The sequence below is a fragment of the Dermacentor silvarum genome, chromosome 9 (assembly GCF_013339745.2).
Source record: "Dermacentor silvarum isolate Dsil-2018 chromosome 9, BIME_Dsil_1.4, whole genome shotgun sequence".
Lineage (NCBI taxonomy): Eukaryota > Metazoa > Arthropoda > Arachnida > Ixodida > Ixodidae > Dermacentor > Dermacentor silvarum.
In genome coordinates this window covers 56517822-56538427 of record NC_051162.1, presented here as the reverse complement: position 1 = coordinate 56538427, position 20606 = coordinate 56517822, and the positions used below count along the sequence as shown (strand labels likewise).

General features: G+C 44.1%; 1 protein-coding gene across 6 annotated transcripts in view; it reads left to right on the top strand.

The window, feature by feature from the left end:
- LOC119465260 (solute carrier family 26 member 6) overlaps positions 1 to 20606 on the top strand; it is a 255292-nt gene that overhangs the window by 225834 nt on the left and 8852 nt on the right. For all 6 annotated transcript variants that reach the window (XM_049655889.1, XM_049655888.1, XM_037726061.2 and 3 more), the window contains 16 exons: positions 998 to 1106; positions 5567 to 5789; positions 8536 to 8646; positions 9528 to 9697; positions 10237 to 10401; positions 11710 to 11865; positions 13739 to 13821; positions 14867 to 15020; positions 15851 to 15964; positions 16201 to 16278; positions 17133 to 17228; positions 17725 to 17831; positions 18543 to 18612; positions 19008 to 19117; positions 19546 to 19612; positions 20314 to 20499. In XM_049655889.1, coding sequence (XP_049511846.1) covers positions 1053 to 1106; positions 5567 to 5789; positions 8536 to 8646; positions 9528 to 9697; positions 10237 to 10401; positions 11710 to 11865; positions 13739 to 13821; positions 14867 to 15020; positions 15851 to 15964; positions 16201 to 16278; positions 17133 to 17228; positions 17725 to 17831; positions 18543 to 18612; positions 19008 to 19117; positions 19546 to 19612; positions 20314 to 20499 — 1944 coding nt within the window. In that variant the 5' untranslated portion in view covers positions 998 to 1052. The remainder of the gene's footprint in view (positions 1 to 997; positions 1107 to 5566; positions 5790 to 8535; positions 8647 to 9527; positions 9698 to 10236; positions 10402 to 11709; positions 11866 to 13738; positions 13822 to 14866; positions 15021 to 15850; positions 15965 to 16200; positions 16279 to 17132; positions 17229 to 17724; positions 17832 to 18542; positions 18613 to 19007; positions 19118 to 19545; positions 19613 to 20313; positions 20500 to 20606) is intronic.

Sequence of the window (20606 nt, the reverse complement as noted above, 5' to 3'; positions counted from 1 at the left end):
GCATCTTGTTGTCATGTGTCTTTTCATACGCGGTACAGTTTGCTTTCACAAGTATCGACAATGAAGTTGGTAGGGAAATTCACGTACTCTTTGCAATAACAAAAAGACAGAAGACGCCATTGCGAGCGGTAAATATTGTTCCAGCCTGGCAATTGAGCAGCACGGATTTACCGCTGTTGTGCGCATATTTCTCGTTTGCTACCTTTGCCTGAAGCGAGCTTTCCAAACTATGTTCGAATGAGCACGACTATCAATATTTTGGATTCAACAGGAACGCAAAAAAGAATTGGTTCAACTGTTCACGAAATTCTGCAATATATACAGCTGCAAAGTCGACACTTGTTTGGGCCGCTGTAGACGAAGCAGCTGTTGACGATCCATCATAGCACGTGATCTGTGACCGTGGTATACGCCTATTTGTGGCGCATATTCCAGCGGCAGCAGCAGCAAGAGAAAAAAAATATGTTGTTTTCCTGATACATGCGCACATCGTAATACCTGGAATTGTGCGAGCAATGTTCGCTACCATAGAAGGAAAAAACAATGTTTCCTACACAAATGAAGCAGATCGACCAAAATTGAGCTGCATTCAATCTTTGCGCCTGGACTCCAGTAAACGTACCTACCTTAAGCAGTCAGCAACAGAAATTTCAGGTGAATATTTCGACCAGGAAGTCAAACGATTTACCTCCCAAATTGCCACGCTGGGCTTTTGGGAACACATTATTGCTGGATTCTGCACCGATTTCGGTTACAAGAAATTTTAGAACAGCAGACGAATATTTTTCAGAATACCACTGGGAACTACATTCGCGACCTCCGAAAACTCGCACCCGATCCAACTTCGCCCTATTCTGCGCACTGCCGATCAATACCACACGTGTCTAGCCCCAGTCATTTGCAAACCCACTATCAATGTTCCTGTCTTCTTTCATGTTGCGCCCTCATCACCGGCACGCACTTAACCTGCAACAATTTTTCTTCCACGTCTTCGCAGATGTCCTAACCCGACCGCGCCTGTCAAGAGAGACTACGCCTTCAGACGCTGCAGCATGAATCCTCAAGATTGTGCACGTTACGGCGTGCATAGGCCGTCATTCACGCAGGTGAGCATTCTCTTGCTTATATTTTGAAGAATGGATGGATGGATGGATGCTATCAGCGTCCCCTTTGAAACGGGGCAGTTGGTTGCACCACCAAGCTCTTTTCCTTATTTTGCCTAAAGTATTACCTATCTTTTGAGAGACTGAAAATTCCAAGCATCAAACTTTCTGAACCATAATACAGGGAGCTTCGTTTTTGTACGCCTCTGGTGTTTGGGGTCTCCCTACTTTTTCCCCATCAAATCCCTAATCGCCTTTCACTAAAGAACCTGCGCATTGAGCGCCGCCATGCGTGCCCGAATCGAACATAATTATGTTCGGCGTGTTTACTGAAACCAAGACACAGTGCTGGAGAAGACACACCATATAACCATTTTTGCGAAAGCTTCTGGGTGATTCGTCACCTATCATTTCAGTAAGGTAACTGCCTCATATCTTTCAGAACAATATCAGTCTTCTGGCATCTTCGGGTACTTCGGGTAAAGTGTTTTTGCTTCTGGTGATGTAGTTTTGCTGTCGGAAGATAATTATTATTAGCTCATTATTTTTTGAAGCTTTTAGATCCGGAAAGCAATCCACTGATGAACGCATAGGGTTCAGATGCATTCGCTTAGAAGTTGGCTTTGAAGTCCGGACTTTACACTCGTTAGCTGATAAAAAAATTTAGTAACTGGCAGGATCGCGTCAAAGTTTTATTTTGTGCGTAGTATTGTTTATCCACCAGAATATAAATCAGTTCTGAAAGCATTGAAATATCATCCCCACTAGGAGCTCTCTGAGCATACCGTTAGTTTCGCTAGCCTCGAATTCGTTTTTTTTTTTTGCCCATTTCCGCAATTCCATAATAAGTGCCAAAATGCGGGCTTTTTTTTTCTGGCAGAGCAACTGAAGGTCATATCGTTTCGTGGAGAACGTGCGTTCCATATTAAACTGTCTGCTGATTCACAACATGGAGGACTGGCTTGCTTTTAAGCAGCCTTAGTCAATTTGCTCACTTGACGTTTCCCTTCAGCATCAAATTACAGCTGCAATCAGTACAATAATTGCAGATCTTGCAGAATACGTAACGCAGCAGACATAACAAGGCACCGCGACAGCGCGAGTGCACAATTACGTAGCTGGAATGCCATTATTAAGGCATTAAGGCTTCGATGTCCTTTGCTACGTAACTGGACGTCATTAGCAATGCCGCCTGTGGCGTATTGAGCAGACGGCGGAGCTGCGTCCTAGGCACCATATGTTGCAGGGTAGGACCAACTCGGCAAACTCGACCATCAATTTTTCACTGCATGTCACTCTCTATCCCATCTTTTTCTGTGCCAACTGTAAACGTGCTTGCTGTTTTCCCGCTGCTTGCAATACATAGTTAGGATGCCACACTGTCGAGAACTTGAAATCTTGTAACTGAAGCATTACACACCGCGCTTTTATTGCTACCACATCACGATGAGTATGCATGACAGTATCTTGCGCTAGTTGCGGGATAGCTTTTCCTGAGACTGCAAGGACGAGTCCCACATCTCTGGGGCTAGCATATTTATTCCTTATTCGTGACTCTTCATGGCTTTGAAGCTACATAAAAATATCATTCAGTGTCGTGTCATATGTAATATAAGGCCGGCAAAGACCGCATATCGGCATTTAATGAGCAAAACACTAAACTTGCATTCGTATAGCATCACTCTCGAGAGCACGACGTTGCATGTAACCAAAAGGAACAAGAACACTTGAAGGAGTGACTTTGTTGCTTCTGGTCTGGTTCCATAAGCGTGCAACACAGACTTCTCAATAAGGAATGGCCGGCTGCTCTATTATGCGTAGCACGGAAACGGTGGAGTTGATGGCTTTCTGAGCCTGTCGAGGCTTATCTCGCCGCCTATCGTATTTCCGCATCACCCACCTGCAGCATTCATGTTTTGAAACGCGCGTAAATATATTCTTCCGGCAGAGCGGATCCTGAACGCCTTCGAAACTCTCCCTACTTAGACGTGTCCTAGTTGAACTGTATACATATCTTTAATACCCATTGACAAGCGGGCCCCTGTAACTCAGAGTAGCGACATTTCTGGAGCCTGCTACACATTGGCCAGCTGTAAATGTAAAGCAAGCAAGTTCTAACTCGCTCTCTCAAGAACATCAAAGCGGAAGCTATGCAAGGGTCCGAAAAAAAAAAACGACGAGCCACTTCCGAAGCGGCGAGAGTCTTTCACTGTCGTTGCGACTATAGTGCAATTAACCCCTTAGCCCAGTTCTCCGTGTGCAGCCCGGAGCATGAGAGAAAGGGTCCCTCGCGTTGTGTGCTCGTCAAAATGCGTGTGCGTTGCTTGTAAAGAGTGCCGACATTGTGTGAGTCCGGACCCGTCGTATAGAATCTGTGTAGGTGTGTAAGTGCCTCTCTGTGTATGTGTGCGTGTTTGAGCGAATGAATGGTCGGTTGCTCCGGTGTCCCATAACTGCACTCGAGAAAACGCGGGAGGTCCGAGGGGAGCAGGAAGCGCGCGTTTCGCTTTCGATGCGTAATTTTGCGAAATTGGGTTGGGCAGCGGCGGTTGCACCCGCTCGCTATCTCATCGGCCTGTCAGTGGAGGTTTCGCGTTCACGACCGGAGTGGACGTACTTCCTAAGTCACGTTTTCTTGAGGGGCGAGAGTGCGTGTAAATGTAGGGACGCTTCAACTTGTCCACATTGTGGCGTCAAATACAGTATAATTCTCATTTTCGATTGTCCCCTGGGGACTTTTGTTATTATTCACCACTGATGTAGCCTCTTCGCTGCTTCTTCTCTTTTGTCTGAATTTCATCTGAATAAGAAATAGGAATGGGAGGGAGACGAAGAGAATGTCCCTGCCACGCGCATAGGTATTTGCTTGGGCATATTTATTTTTCATAAGAATGGCAACGGCAAAAGAGAATAAATGACTGGGCTTTCACAACGCTGATAGGTAAATCTCGACGAGACCTATACACTAAGCAAGTAACCTCGTTGATTGATTCAGAATAGAGAGTAATCTCTGACGTATTTAGTAACGACCTTATTCACTTCTTTAATGAATGAGTGATGGAAAATAGCGGAAGACTGGTAATGACGCCACCTTCATATTTCCGCGCCAGGTCTTCATGACGTCAAACATTTTCAACGCGTCTGCTCGGTCTAGTTAAGTCGTTATCGCTAAATGAGGACTGCGATGTACTTGAAAATTACGGATGACACAACGTGATAAGCTTAAAAAACTATTGCTCAGCCACAACAGCGCGGATACGCGAAAATACATTGAAATACTTAGCGTCACCGTGAAACACCAGTGCTACGATCTCGGCACAAAATGAAAAAAAAAAGAAATTAGAATTAGGCCTCTATTTTCTCATCTTATTTAAAACTCTTGCTCCAAAATGAGCGCAAATATAATTTCCAAAGTGTACTTATGAGTCTAAACTAGTTGAGTGTTTCTCGCTAGCGTACGTTCAATAACATGGTACGTCTGTCGTGCTGGTCGCACCATTGTCTTGGCCCGGATAGAGATACTGCCACTCCAATACCAGCAGCCACCTAAGAACTCTGTTCATCATCGACCCACCCGATTTTGCGTGCACACCGAACGCCGTCTCGATGCATGCACGGGTCTATTTTTATTGGTCATTAGCCCAGTCAGCATATGCGTTCTAAGCCAATGAACACAGTGATCATTCTTCACATCGTGTATCGAGGAGGGCCAGCGTTGGAACGGTCGTGACTGTTCTCGTTAGATGTCAGTAGCCTCGCCCCTTAGCGCAGAACCCAAATGCCAAACGCACATTGCCGGCTGCTACCGGCAGGCAAGGCCTCAATTATGCAGCGCCCGTTTCGTGCGATACGTGTGACGTCACTGCAAATGCGGAATAATGTCTTGGGCACGCAACGACTGTAAAACAAGCATTATTCACATACCCAGGAATGTGAAAATCGTCTTCGTAACCCTGTAAACTTTGCAGTTTCAGGAGTAGGTACCAAAAGAGCATTTGACTTGAGGTTATCTGTTAGTGCACAGTTTTGGATTAACCAATGTGACTTCTGGCGCACCCGAAGTGCCACGCCCTTGTTCTGCGCCTTAGTACCACTTTTGCGTTCTTTTGTATATGTATTTTGCATTCGTTCGTAAACCCGCTGGTTTGCGTCCCTAAACCTTAGGTGCACACATTCTAAAACGCCCTAATATCTCCACGCGAGATGCCTCTTCCTTTTTTTTTTCAGGTTTCCGCAATGATCCTAAATAAGCCTCTATTGTATTTCCTTTTGCTTTTTTTTTTTGCAAATGCTTTCTCCATAAGGGTGACAGAGCGGCCGGCAAGATGCTACTTATAAGCTATCCACGTAAACGCCAGTTAAACCGGTCGTAAAACACTCATAAACCACTCGTGGCTGAACTACATGTTCATACGTTTTCTTCTCTCTTCCTGTTTTTTTTTTTTTTTTTCGTGCGCTCGTAGGCTGGGTTCAACGACACATACATCCAGCTGCCAAAGCATAAGACTGTGCCGGGCGACGTGCTAAAACGCATCGGCAAGTCGCAGTGCAACACCCGCCACTTGAAGCATCAGGCGCTGAGGTTGCTACCCGTGTTCGGATGGCTGCGGACGTATCGCGTGAAGGAGTACCTGCTCGCCGATGTCGTCACCGGATTCACCGTGGCTATGTTTCAAGTGCCACAGAGTGAGTGTTCCCTTCAACATTCTGCTTACTTTTTCTGTCAGTCAATTTTGAGACGCTATTACTTACGATTGTGCGTGCAGCCAGTTTATCTGTTTCTAAGTTTCATATTTACACTAACAAAGCAGATATGAAGCGTTACAAACCGTGGCAGATGTTGTATTAAATTTTAGCAGGCAATGTGGGGAATTGCAGCATTAGAAGCACCCTAATATTTTAGGAGCAATTGACATTGCCAGCTATGCTTTTACGTAATACTTCATTCGCTGATGCCTGCAACAACAAAGAAAATGACCGGAACACCAGCCAAGCTATCTCATGATCGCAGAACCAGCAAACACGAACACGAAAATATCGAGTGCGGGCTTTCATAACAATCAGTAAACAGTCAGATCTCGTCTGAAATCTTTATTCTTCCAAGTTTCGTTTCCCAAGCACGCTATGCAGTTTATGGGTCGTATTTTGCGTTGGTGTACATATTCTATGGATGCCAATGCGTTGGTATAACAGGCCGTTTCACAGAACTACGCGTAATGAAAGCCTTGCGAGATATACTACATCTTGAGGGTCTTCTTGGTATTGGCGCAGTGTCGTATGAGTTACTGGCAATCTATTTCCCTATTCACAAATGGCTCATTGGTCGGCTTTCAGACACCCGAGACGATTGACAACGGCTGGCGAATCACGGATGCGCTCACGAACAAAAAAAAATTTAAACAAGGGTCCTTGCTTGTTCTGTTTTGTTTATTCCTTTCAGCAAAAAAGCCACATTTGCGTGGTTGTCACGTCCCATGTTAGAGAAAACAAGACGACGGGACAAACAAGGCAGACAAAAACTGGGCCTATATCCAAACTAGAGAGACATTTCCACAAAGCCGGGTGCTTCAAGTGATTGGCAGGGTTCGACCAGTGTTTGGGAACGACAGCAGTTTGGGAACGATAAACGTTTCGCCTTTTTCGGTCATGCATAGCAAAACCGCGGCGCAGCCTTCCACATCCTTTACTTTAACGGGACTTGTCGCGCAAACAGAATGTTGACATTTCTCCGGGTGAGGATCCGTTCGTTAAATTTCTACTTTGGGACAGGTGCGCAGTTGTGTCAAACAGGGTCTCTCGTTTTGTCTGTTTTCCGGAAGGAATGACACTTGTTTGCAAAAAATGCACCCTTATCATGCTGTCTGGAGCACTGTCCTTCCTGTGTGACCTCTGCCGGTGGACGACATTTCATACTTGCTATCACGTCCTCTTGTTATTCTTATTTTCCGCCTTCTTTGGCATTCCATCCTTTGACGACCGGCTTTCCATTTCAACTGAAAAGGACAGAAAGAAAAAAAGAATTATTCAAATAAAAAAATTGTTTCCCCGCGAATTGTGCAAGCCGTGTCCATGCCACGTGCTCGCATTCGCTAGTTCCAACGTCCCAAGTTATTGTCATTCGTTTTCTTTAATATTATTTATGCCGGAAAAAAATGTTTCCGGCTGTAGAGAAACAACATGCTTATTCACTGTTTTGTTCATACTGCTCATATTGCCAGGAAAACGGCATATTTGCGGGAAACCACAAATAAATGAACAAGCTTGAACCGGGAAGCCTGGAAGCGATATTCCAAGGCAAAAACAGCGTAGGCGTGTTTGTCAATAAACCCGCTCATTTGATATCCCGCCAACGAGTCTGTCATTTCGCACCGTTTTCATTTGAAAGTTAAATGTGGACATCGTAGTAAGAGTGTCACGCAAATACGAAAGTGCGCAATTGTTAGCATGTGTATATGCTACCGAAGTGTGCCCACATGCGGAAGACGGATGTGCTTTGACGTCCTTTAATTAATAAGGAAAAATAATTTGACTTTTCTAATCTACGGCTTCTTGAAAGCAGAAGGCAAATGCCTTGTCACAACAACGCCGAAATAGGTTGGTAATTTGTTACTAGAACTTCATATAATACAATGGAACAGACATCCAGCTAACTAAACACTATATTTTAAATTGACTTACAAGCTATGTAATCAAATTATTTAGGCCACTCTGAAGCTTGTGAGTATTTTTTACATGCCTGAGACGCCTCGGACCTTTATTGACTGTAAAGAAATGAAAAGTATAAATCACCATGCCAGTAGGCCTTTAAAGTGCACCCAATGCCCGCAACACGAGCGGTATTGCATTCCGCCACCATTAAAAGTGATATACAACCTACCTGACAGCAAAAACTTTTATTTTATTGAAGCGTGCTATCAGAGTGTTCGATATTGATTGCTTGTCACTAAGAATGACGTATTTTTTATAGGTTTAGTGCCATTGTGAAGGTTTAGCTTTCGTGCATACTTGAATCCTGTTAGTCAGGAAAAGGAAAGAATTTCGCATGACAACCTTACCATTATTTAGTGATTACTTTGATGCCCAGCAAAGGCTTACACTCAGTACATTGTTTCTGTAATATGCTCGCTTTCACGCTTCAAGACATGTTAGAAAAAGGTGATGTAAAACTAATTTGGATAACCTCACATACATTGGTCAAATTTTCTTCGCGTAAACATATCCAACCTGATCACTTGCCATAATAAAATGCGCGCCTGATATGTTTGTCATGTTGATAAACATGCGACTCAATGTACTTGCATGAGCAAGCAAGGGCGTCAAATCTGTCTCCTATCACATGCCAAGTCATACAATTGCGCACTATTTGGCATATATGCTAACGTATTTGATGCGTTTGCTTCTGCCCCCCCCCCCCCCCCCCCCGCCCTTGCAGGTTTGGGTTACACACTTCTCGCCTCCGTGCCTCCTGTTTTCGCCCTGTACAACGCCATGTTCCCGATGATGATCTACATCATTATGGGCACTGTCAGGCAAGCATCTGTTGGTGAGTAAATGATGCTTTTCCTACTTGGTTCGCCAAGCTTTTCGTCCATGAAATGCAGATAGTCACCGTTTACATTTCTGCAGGGATGGGTTCTTATAGATTTCGCAGCGTGGCTAAGCGTTACGAAGATACTTATAGATATTATAGCTACGAAGATGGGTGTGCGATTGCTGATTCAGTCTGTCAAATTTAGCTATAATTGTACTAGGTCGGTCTGTAGATAAGGTATTCACACAAACGTACTTATGAACGCATATCATGCGTATATACTGCGGAGTAACGCTTTAACAGCGAAGTTGTTTTAATAAATGATGTCTCGTCAGCCTTTTAAGTTATAAACTTATTCTCAAGAACACAAGAACGTTGCCGAAAGAGTGGAATTTATATTTATTGACAAAAAGCTGGCATGAAAAGTATTAGCCAGGAGCCATGATTCCGACAATGGCACTTGGCTTTAAAAAAACAATCTGCTATTCGAAACATTGACTTCGAACGGACGCTTTTCTTTTTCACGCATTGTTAATCACGCTCCTGTATTCACAAGAATGTTCTAACACCATAGAACCATTAGTGCCGTTCGAACGCGATGCTGAACATATTATTAGCGAAGGTGGTCACCAATGAAAAAAAAAGCACGGGCACAAGTGAAAAGCTTTGTAGTTTCGGCTCAATATGTATATAAGTGTGTTTCGTTTATTCTTTCCTTTCTTTCGTATTATTTGGCTGGAAATATTCAGAAACGTTTTCGTATTCTATCATAAATAATATTTTGTGTTTTCTACGCGGCGATCTAAACTGCTGTTTTCATTGCACCGCAGTCGGAAACTACGAGGAGGATGCCGTATGGTAGGAAATGCAAACCACTTTGCTTTTATCTGCAGGTGCCGATGCTATCATGTCTATGATGACGGGTGGCATTGTTCGAGAACTCATCTCTGGTGACACCGGTGGTCATCACCCCATGGTTGGCATACACAACGGCACGCACGCAGGACAATACACAGTGACGCAGGTCACGTCTGCACTATGCTTCACCATTGGCATTATACAGGTGAGTCAGGTGCCCATTAAAGACCGACTGCAACAAAATTTCCGTTTATCTAGCTAAACTGGTTACAAATCAGTATATACTACTATGGAAGCCATCTTGTCAAAGCTACAGGACTGGTAACTGCCTAATTTTTTTATGAGCAGCACTTAAGCACCACCTAACATATATGACGCGTGCGCCTGGAGGTTAGCAGATACAATGTCGCCTCGGCGCCACGCACTCTGGGCCATGCATCACTTTCGGCAAGCGTTAATGACGACGTTCGTTTGAGTTTTCGTATCAAAAACATCTATTCCTGCGAGGAGTTTGTGGTGTATTCACTCATACTAGAACGAAAGCACAATTTTGCATGGGGGCTGCTATGCATCAACAATATCGGGAAAAAAGTGTTTTTTCACTGTTTTTTTATCTTTTTTGTGAGGAGCCTTTTCACACAGCCCGTTATTTCTTTGCTGTTGGCCTTTAATAGCCTAGTGAAAAAATTACGAACTCTCTTTTATTAACATTTTCCGTTTCTGTTGCACGATGCTTATTTCCAGTTGGTGTTTGGCTTCCTAAGCCTGGGCACGCTCAACGTGTTCCTCTCGGAGCAGATGGTTAACGGCTTCGCTACGGGCGTGGCCGTCCAGGTGGTCATCAGCCAGCTGGGGTCCATCTTTGGGAACCATGTGCCCCATATGAGCGGAATGTTCACCATATACAAGGTGAGCGCATACAAGCAAGGTTCGTTCCTCTTTTTTTTGTCACGGGACACTTCCAGCCTGCCTCTTTTATTGAGTTTGTTCGCCTCCTTGCGCATGAACGATGCTCTGAATAGGGCTAAGTGTTGGCCAAGTTAATACGGGTAGATTTTGTGAGATACCGGAAATGAAGCCGACACATAAGACTACACGACTGCACAGGTCCCATAACAAAAGGTTGTTCGTGGTATCTGTATTGTCGACTATAGTTCTATGTGTCGTCTTTCTTTGTGCCATTTCTTCCAAGGTGATAGACGCACTTTCCGCAAAATTCGTGTCCTGTAGCAAAAGCCATCGGTATTGTGAGCCATTAAGAAAGGATAAAGGGCCTGTGTGTGTCGGAGAAAAAACAGCTAGCCCATCGTTTTGCCATAAATCATTTCATGATATCTCCATTCAAGCGTTGTCGCAGAACAGGCGATAAGCGCAGCGCAACATACGATCTTTACCTTTGCCGTAGGAGCCTTGCCAGAGCCTCAGCTCTGGAACAGCCATACATAATCTGCAAGTACTGGATGGAACCACGTTGTCATGAGCAGTGTCACGATTTATAATAGCACACGTGGGAGCGCGTTTCACGGCACAGCCAGATAATTCTTGCACTTCGTAGGTTTAGCGGACTCGCGCCCTAATGCGCGCTGGTGCTGTTACTGCTGCGTGGCATCAGGAAATGCAGGTACACCCGCGAGCAAAAGTATACGGACAACAGCCTCGGCGGAAAAACTAATTTCATCGTATTTCGGACGCACAAAGTGAAATTGACGATTTCACTCGAAAGCACGCAGTGCCAGGTTGGGACTGCTGCACTGACTTTTAAGTTACATTCGCAGGCGGAGGAGAAAATCGGCTTTACCGCGGAATGTCGGGTGCGTGTACTTTTGCTCAGAGGAGTACGTGTGGTCTGAAGCCCTGGCGCATTGGCTTACGGTCTGAAAGCGGACGGCATCGGACGACTCGCAAGCACGATCTCGGAATGCATCCGCTAAACCTACGAAACTACCAAGAGAGTTCCCGCCGCTCGCCAGAGTGCTCTGCCTGTACCGAGCGGCAAGCCCTCCCGTGTTTACTATCATAAAGCTTGTGACTTTACCGGACGCTGCCAGTTTTGAGGCTTTTTATGTGGAAGAAAACTGCACATACCTGAAGCAATAACTTAAATTAAAGTGTGTTTGATCCGGCGCTGCCTTGTTGTCACGGGGAGAATATGCCACCAAAGAGCAGTATGATTATGTGTGGAGTTGATCTTTAAGCTTTGCTATTTGCTATTCGCAGACGTTGTACGCCTTCTTCGAGCATATCCACGAGGTGGCGTGGCAGACGACGCTCGTGGCTTTCGTCGCCATCGTGGTCATCATGGTGGTCAAGCTGTTCCTCGATCCTCCCGTGATCCGCAGGCTCGGAATCCCGCTACCAATCGAACTCACCGTCGTAAGTAGATGCGGCTGTTACGCCTATTGAATAGAAAATCATGAATAATAGCCTCAGTGTTTTCAAAGTTTAGACCTGGCACTATCACGTTGATTCGGATTCACCGTACAAAAGGCGAGACATGAATCGGACAAGAGCGTCGCCTCTAAGGTGATAGCGCTGGCATAACGATGAGTCAGGGCGTCTCAGTTGGCTCTTACATTTCAGTGGGTTGTTTTTGGGCGTGCTATAACTTCTTTAAGTAGGACTGCTGAGGCGTTTCTATTCAAACAACGTCATTCATCTCAGAAGCAAGCAATTTTCATTGCCGAAAAAATAAAGACCAGTTTGCATACTTCTTGCGTTGCGAAGTGTACGTTTTGCCTGACGCAGAAAACAAACTGCTCCGAAAACAGTTTTCATTTCAAGGTAAAAATGTACTACCACAACAAATATGCGCCTTTTTTCACACATGTGCCGTTTATGACTGCAGCTGCTTTGTACGGGCTGTCTGCATGGACAGAACATGCAAGGTGGCGTGCTGCTACACACAGATGACTCGGACTCATCTCCGGAAAACCCGCTCACTGTTGTCTTGCTGAACTCATTAGCGTGATGCGTTCCATCGCCTAATTACTATATGGGGCGCTATCACGTAAAATGATTCCAAACTGTTTTGGTTCCAATTTGTGTAATCAGCCTCCACGATTAGTCAAAAGATTTTCGGGCCACTCCCAACTTCGCCTGTCTGTCACGCGACGTCACGGAAACCGCGATACCTCCCCATCTGATATAACGTGTGCACACTGATTATGCATGATTAAACCACACAAAAGAAAAATTACCATTCCTGATTCGACGCCTTTTCACCATTAGGACTCTGCTATTGGTCCAATGTTTTCTGGCTACGCCCACTTCGCCTTTCTATCACGCGACCTCACAAAACTGCGAAAACTCACCACGTCAAAGTGACGTGTACGCGAAAAAATACATTAATATGCCGAACAAAACTGAAAAATTTTCTGAATGGCCACAGACTGCCCCGTTCCGAAAGGAATAAAAGATGGCTGCCCGCCGATCGCTCAGGCCCTCGCTACTGGCACCTGCCGGTAAGCATGTATTCATTTACGCATGATAAACCTTTTTGCGGGGCAGTAAAAACTTTATCGAGCCCTTTCGGTATGCATATGACATCGATCTGTCAACTCTTCCTTTCTGAGAATCCGTTTTAGCGGCATCCTTATCCTTCCGTCGCACGCCGCCGCGATTTTCGACTAGCCATCGCAAGCTAAGTAAGGCGAAGCGGACCAATCGGAGAAGCCGGCACGACCTTCTTCATGCGGTTATCAATTTTCACTGTCATTATCAATTTTCAGGCCCCATCGAAACCCTCTCCGCTAGAGCGTGCTCCTCGCCTCTTGCCAGCCAATTAGATAAGAAAAACTCCTGAGTGTAGACAATGTTATTGGTTTTGAAAGTGAGCAAATGTGACCTCCTATAAACAAGGAGAGTGTTTGATTGGGTTGTTCAGACAACGCTGCGGGTCACCGCCGAATTCTTGCGTCAGGTGGTTACGTAAATTTGACGTCAGGAGTTTGGAATCAAATCAGTTTGAAATCATTTTACGTTATAGCGCCCATATTCTCCGTTCCGTCGTAATATGTGGTGCAATGCACTTTTCAACATTTGTTTGTTACAGCAGAATTACAGTATATTTGCTTTGATAATTTCTGTCAGCCTTTTCAACCCTTCGAAAGATTAGCAGCTTGCATAATGTAATTTTGTATGGATTGGTTCCTTCGTTTCCTTTCTTTCTTTTTTTGTATGTGCGCACGCTTTTAACTATACTAAAACAGAGTCAGCTAAAGTGTTTATTTCCTTATCTTTGTTCAAGGTGGTGCTCTTCACAGTTGGATCCCACTACCTGAAGCTCAGGGAAAACTACGGCGTCGAAGTTGTTGGCACTATTCCTGAAAAGTAAGTTGTCGTCGAAGTAATTTCAATTTCGGAATCACTGTATCCTGACACACATTTTCTTAACAGTGGTTGATCTCTATTATTAATGTAAGGCTTCGAGGTTCGTCAATCATTTTGTCGCATACCGAAAGCGCTAGAATACACATACACATTTTATCAACATACATGTCCGTAACTGACACAATATTCACTTTGAAGAACTTAAGAGATCGCTGTCTTTTTATCAAAGGTATTCCCAGGTTCCATGTGACGTGTTTGTGGTTTGCTAGTGTTTCTAAAGTGCAGGAAAATGTACTTGACCACCAAAGAAAATTGACGTAAATGCAAATTACTGAAAGATTACATATTTAACCACCGAGAGGTAACATGACTTTTATAACATCATAGCTAACTACAAAAACTGTGGCAAAAAAGGTACGTGAACTTCCCAGTGAGCACTCATATCAAGCCACAGTGGCGCGATGATCATCTATAACGAAGCGTCGTGAGCATGATATCGAGGCACTTTACACGTAAAAACGTGCAGTTTTTCGCAAAAAGAAACCAAGCCACAGCTCGCATGCCCACAGCCGAGTATAGGACGCCTGGCCTTTTCCATATTGAGTCCGTACTGCACAATATCACTTTGCTGAAGGATACGGACCGTTCATCCTGACTGTCGATGTCTTTCTAGCGTGAACAGAGCCATAGGCTTTCAACGACATGGCCGCGACTCCGCAACACTCATGCCCCTGCCGACTTGGTGCTTTTAACAAGAGAGAGAGTAAGAGGAATATAAGAGAGGAAAGCGGGGAGGTTAACCAGACGCACGTCCGGTTTGCTACCCTGTAATGGGGGAAGGGGCTATTGGGACGAAAAGGAGATAGAGAGGAGATAGAGAGAACACAGTGGGGTGCACATTTGAAGGTTCGCACCGAGTCTACACACGGTCGCCAAGACCTGTCGACTAGAATTCAACTCGTACATACGAGTGAGCATAAGAAACGCTTACGATTCGCGGTTACATGTTTGGAGTTATTGTAATGTCGTGCTCGTTGTCTCGCAGGTTGCCCGAGCCCACGCTTCCCAGCTTCAACACGCACCTCATCGCAAGCATCCTACCCGAGTCTTTTGCCTTGGCCATCGTCAGCTTCGCCATCACTCTCTCGCTGGGGAGAATTTTTGGTCAGAAGCACGGCTATACTGTGGACGCCAATCAGGTGCGTGTTAGCTTTGAGGCTAATGTCTAAAAGAAACACGCGTTGCACTATATATATATATCAGTGACAACAGCGTACGTCGATATCCACAAGTTGTTGATGTAAAAAGCTTTGAGCGCAGAGTGCAACGCGTGTTATATATATATATATATATATATATATATATATATATATATAAGTTTCGCAAATACTCACTGCCAATGCAGTGCCTTATTTATTTACTTTTATTTTATTTTGGCAAGACCTGTTTAATCTTTCTTGTTCTAGACGTGATTACTCGGCGTGGTAGAAATATTTCATGGGCCAATGCTGAACCGGCCGTAGGCATTTCTCCATTTAGCCCCATATGATCACCATGAGGCTCCTATCAGGCTAATGTTACGACAATTTTACGGCTTTTTCCAGTTTTATCGTATCTCACTCGTGGATATTGCGTGAAACATTTGATTTTACATTTTCCAAGCCATATTTGCTTCTCGTTCATTGATTTATCATAAATGCGGCTTTTCGCGACCTTCGCAGCGTGACAAACATGGCCACATGACATCCGCGAGTGGCGGTTGTGAATGCTGACTGCGTTGCTGTTATAAACAAAACGCCAGCTTAGCGCATACCTCGGAGGTACATGTGACACACAAGGGGCTTCACACAAGAGCTTTCACTAACCAGTGCAAACAGGAGCTAAGCTATAATACTCTTACGAATCGGCGTACAATGTGCTCAAACTCTCGAAACACTGGTCTGTTGTCTTTAAGTATATCTTACGCGTTTGTCAATAGACTTACATGAAGATAATATATTTTTTTCATTCTTTTCTGCTCTGGAAACAGGAGTTCCTCGCCCTTGGAGCGAGTCACGTGTTCTCATCGTTCTTCTCCTGCTTCCCAATCGCCGCATCTGTGCCTCGTAGTGCCGTGCAAGAGGGCGCCGGTGGCAAGACTCAGGTGAGCAGAATTTTCATCTTGCTTTATCTCGAAAGTGTCACTGAGAAAGAAAAAAATGCTTCTACGCTTCCTTGTTACATCATAAACGGTAGGAACGAGGTCATTTTAAACTGAAGCAACCACCTACTGAGTGAAATATTCAATTTCTATATTTCTAGACTCTGAGATTGCAGTCAGTGATATCTCTAGAAGAAGGCATGCTTTAATTGTGGACATGTTACCTCTTCCTTAAACAGATTGTGAGTGTGGTGAACATCGCCATCATTGTCTTGATGGTCCTGTTCCTGGGTCACTACTTGGAGGAGCTGCCTATAGTGAGTAGTTTGACATGAATATTAACATTTAACAATTTTCGTGGTTTTTGAACATTTCTCATTTGTTCGGATTTATTGTTTAAGTTTGTTGGGATAACCGTCCCTTCGATGGCATATTTGTCTGGCTCACATGTATTAATAATGTAGAACAACAACAAAGGTAACAAATTTACCTTTGTTGCTTCAAGTAATACCTCCACCATGTTATACACGGAGGTGTCAGCCGGATCTTATGAGAAATTAAGAAGCCACCGTGGTAACTGCTGAATACGAGGTCGCTGGATCGATTTGAGGCGGTGGCTCACACATTCCGACGGGGGTAGAATGCAAGAATGCTCGTAACACATTTCTTGGAAATACGTTGGAAACACTACGGGATCAAAATTTCTACTGGATCTCCAGTGTAGAATATCTGATAGCCAGACCCGGAGTTCGCCATGACAAACCTTCCATTGAATCATTCTATCAAATCGACGAAAATGAAGAGAATAGACACTGTTTCAAATGCACGCAAATAAAAAAATGTCAAAGCCCGTAGCCTAACGTAGCTATTTCGCTGTGTGACCAACCTGGCATATTTTAGTGTACTAAGTCTAAGCGCGTTCTTTAAAAATTTCGTCGATGTAATTCAGCAAGAACGACGTCATGTAAATCAGCTTCCTGTGACTGACGTTTACTCAGGGTGCCTTCCTGAGAGTTCACCTGTATTTCTCGTGGTTATAATTGCACGCGAAGAACACGTAGGAGAGACTTGGTTGCCTCCTCTTGTCTTCCTAAACCTGTCTCTGTATGATCAACTAACTAGGCTTCAATTACTACGACATATAACACACATTTCATTTATTTCGTTTCAGTGCGTCCTGGCGGCAATCATCGTGACTTCGCTGAAGAAGATTGTCATGCAAGTGCAGGACTTTAAACGCTACTGGGACATTTCGAAGATCGACGGAGTAAGTACCCGACTCGCTGCTTTTGCACTGTACTCATTTAGCCGCAAGACAAAACGTGATATAAATTCTTTTGCCATGAAAGAATTGCTTCAATTCAATTAATGGCAAAGAATTTCGCGATCGGTGCACGCAAAACCATCCACAGAGTTATTCCATGCAATCGATTTTGCGAATTCCTGTATTCTGTATAAAAACAGCACCTAAACAGTTCTATCTAAATTAGAGATTATACTGCGTCAAGCGGCTTTAATATGAGTCCAAACAAGATAAAAGTTAACATCAGGATAAAGGTTTCAAGTGATGAACAAATAACTGGAACCAAGGTCAAGCCAAGTCCGCTCGTTGAAATGCTAGCTCACGCGATTTTCCGAGTTCGTCCAACTGGATTTATTAGCAGCAATTGCAAGGACCAGTCACTATGCAGACGACAAAATGTATAAAGTATCGTTATGAAAGCCAATTTTTTCAAATAATGTTTTCCCCTTGCATTTTACAGCAAGTGTGGATGGTCTCGTTCGGTGCCACCGTCATCTTCGACGTCATCACTGGGCTCGCCATTGGCGTTGGCTTCTCTCTGCTCACTCTCATCTACAAGATCCAGAGGTGAGCGTTTCAAAAGCACTTCTGAGTTGATGCTGCAAAGCTCCTTTGTTGCAATGATACCTTCACCGTACGTAGCTGAAGCACAACATTAGTATTTTCACGGGTGTATATGGCGCATCTGGCCATTAAGTTTTCGGAGGTCAGCTTACGGGAGGTGCGCAGGTCTATTCTAGTTGACCAAAATATCACGAAAGCACCCGAGGCTTGCGTTGATGAAAGGAAGATTGCCTGTTGTTGGCCCAAGTGGTTTACAGTGTACAGAATAATATCAGCGTACGCAAATTAGAAGACAAGGACTGAGATAGGACCCACTAAACAGGCCAAGGCCACTGTTTCGTTCGTAATTTTTCCTTCAAGCTGTTCGGCCAAGCGATCGTCATTCTTCGAAAGTACAGGGTGAAATAACGAACTTTCTTTTGTCTGCATTGTTTGTTTTGGGTTGCCCAAATATCATCTTCCCTTTGCACGTGAATGCAATGTTTAACTACTGATAATTACATGAAAGTGATAATCTCTAGACGTAAAACGAATGTTCATGCGATACGTCTCTCCAATTCACTATGGCATCCGGTTATGTAAGAGAGAAAAATTGCTTAATATTTGCTTATGGTACCCCAATTGCTCATTTACATCATCGCATCAAAGCTTGATGCGACTGACTTCAGCAGAAATGTTTGGCTATAGGACGGAAATTATTCTTTTTTTCAACAGGCCAAAGACTTTCCTGCTTGGTTCCGTGGCTGACACTGAGTTCTTCGTGCCCATCAAGAAGTACCAAATGGTAAGACTTTATTGACATAATTGCGGATTGAGGAGCGGCAAATATGGTTACACATAACAAATGATGTACAGAGTGCCAAGGTGGGCAGATGGTATTGTGAAGTTTAACAGAATCTCCAAATAGCATCTTTTCACAAATAACGCCGAAGCTGTGTTTCATCGATAAGTAATTTATTTGAAAGAGCTTATGTTGTCCATGTCGTAGACTATGACTCGATCTAAAGGACACATGCTTTTTGCAATGTGCTGAATCATCAATGAAGTGCATCTCTGTCAGTGCCATCTCAGAACTAAGTGCACAAAAAATCGAATTATTAGAATGCCACATTAATTTCACAGTTGGCGGAGTCTTGGATTTGCTGCAATCGATGACTAGAACTTTGGCATTTTATACAGGTCGACGAGATTCCAAAGATCAAAATCTTCCATTTTGGTGGCCCCGTTCACTTTGCCAACACGGAATACTTCAAGGAACAACTGAACAAGAAGATAGGCTTCACTGTCCGGTAAGAAAAACCTCATGCATTAATTCTCAGCAGCCATGTGGAGCCGTAGCTTAGAATCGCCAATAGGCTTAAACTTTGCAGTCCTTCCCATCAATTCTCTTGTATTAAACGTTTTCAGCAGAATTTACTGTAAATAATTGCTGGGCGCATCTAATATACCGAGTGTTTCATGGTAACTTTTGTTAGGGAGAAGTGTTAAACTTATATATATATATATATATATATATATATATATATATATATAGCAGTTCAGCAGTACAATTAAATAAAAGAGATATGCAGAAAAGACAGCACCGGGTACCATGTATTTCGCACTGTTCGGTGATGTGACTGTCTTATGGCCCAGAATATTTTTTTTTCTCCCAGCCGCGTTCTTAATAGTCTCGCAAGTGGAAATTGTCTGACACTTTGCGTTTTTCTCTCATCAGAGACATTTTGAAAGCCAGGAAACGAGCTCAAAAGGGATCCACGTGCAACCTCGCCAACCTAGTCAAGGTGAGGTCCCATAGCATCTTCGTTGTCAACTACTTTGTCGCAAACACAGCAGCTTTGTCAAGAATGAAATTATCAAGCGAGTGACGGACGCATATGACATGCAAGGGGAATTCTTGCTGCAAATTTAAATCTATTCCAGCACTGGGTAGCAAAGTCTAAGATGCGAGATTCCATGTATATTGGGTCCAGGAAGGCTGGCCAAACTCTAGTCGCACTCCCAGTCCACCTCTGATCAGTGCCCCATCTGCATTATAGAAGCAATTAGTGGCCTTACTTTGCCTAGTATAACTAAGCTATAACGGTATTGTTATGTTGAGAAAATGTGAAATGGAATTGCACTACGTTCTGGTTTGAAGCCGCACATTGGAACGTCGCTTCTTGGGTGTTTTTGGGGAAAAATCATCTTACGTCAAATTATGAGTCTCCCGTTCTGAACGAGAACTGCGTATTTAGAAGGCCCATTCAGCAAACTTCCGCCAGTGTGCTAATAGTGATCCAATTTGGCCACAATGGCACAGGCCATTTCGCGACCCTTCACGGGCTCTTCGTCTTGCTTTTCGCCATGGCTGTACTTATGTTAAGTTTAAAGGCTGAAATGAATGCCTAATGAATTGTACTCGTTCAACGCAACCGCGGTTTCTTCATTCCATTCCTTGGCTTTGTTAATGTTGTCGTGATCTTTGTGTGTTTTCTCGATGCAGGACTCACCGATGCTAGGCGCCGAGTCCAAGAACGCCTCGTTGAACTGCAGCGTGGCCGCGGACCTCTGCTCGTTGAAGTCGAGCAACAGCTGTGTCACCGAAATGCTCGCTCTGCCCACCCACATCATCCTCGACTTCTCGCGCGTCTCTTTCATGGATGGATCGAGTATCGCCCTTCTCAAATCGGTGAGCAAACTAAGTTGAAAAAGAAAGACGAACTTTTAAGCTAGCAAGCAATAATTAATAGACTCATTTATTTGTGTGCGTTACCCTGAGGGCCATCGGTATTGGAT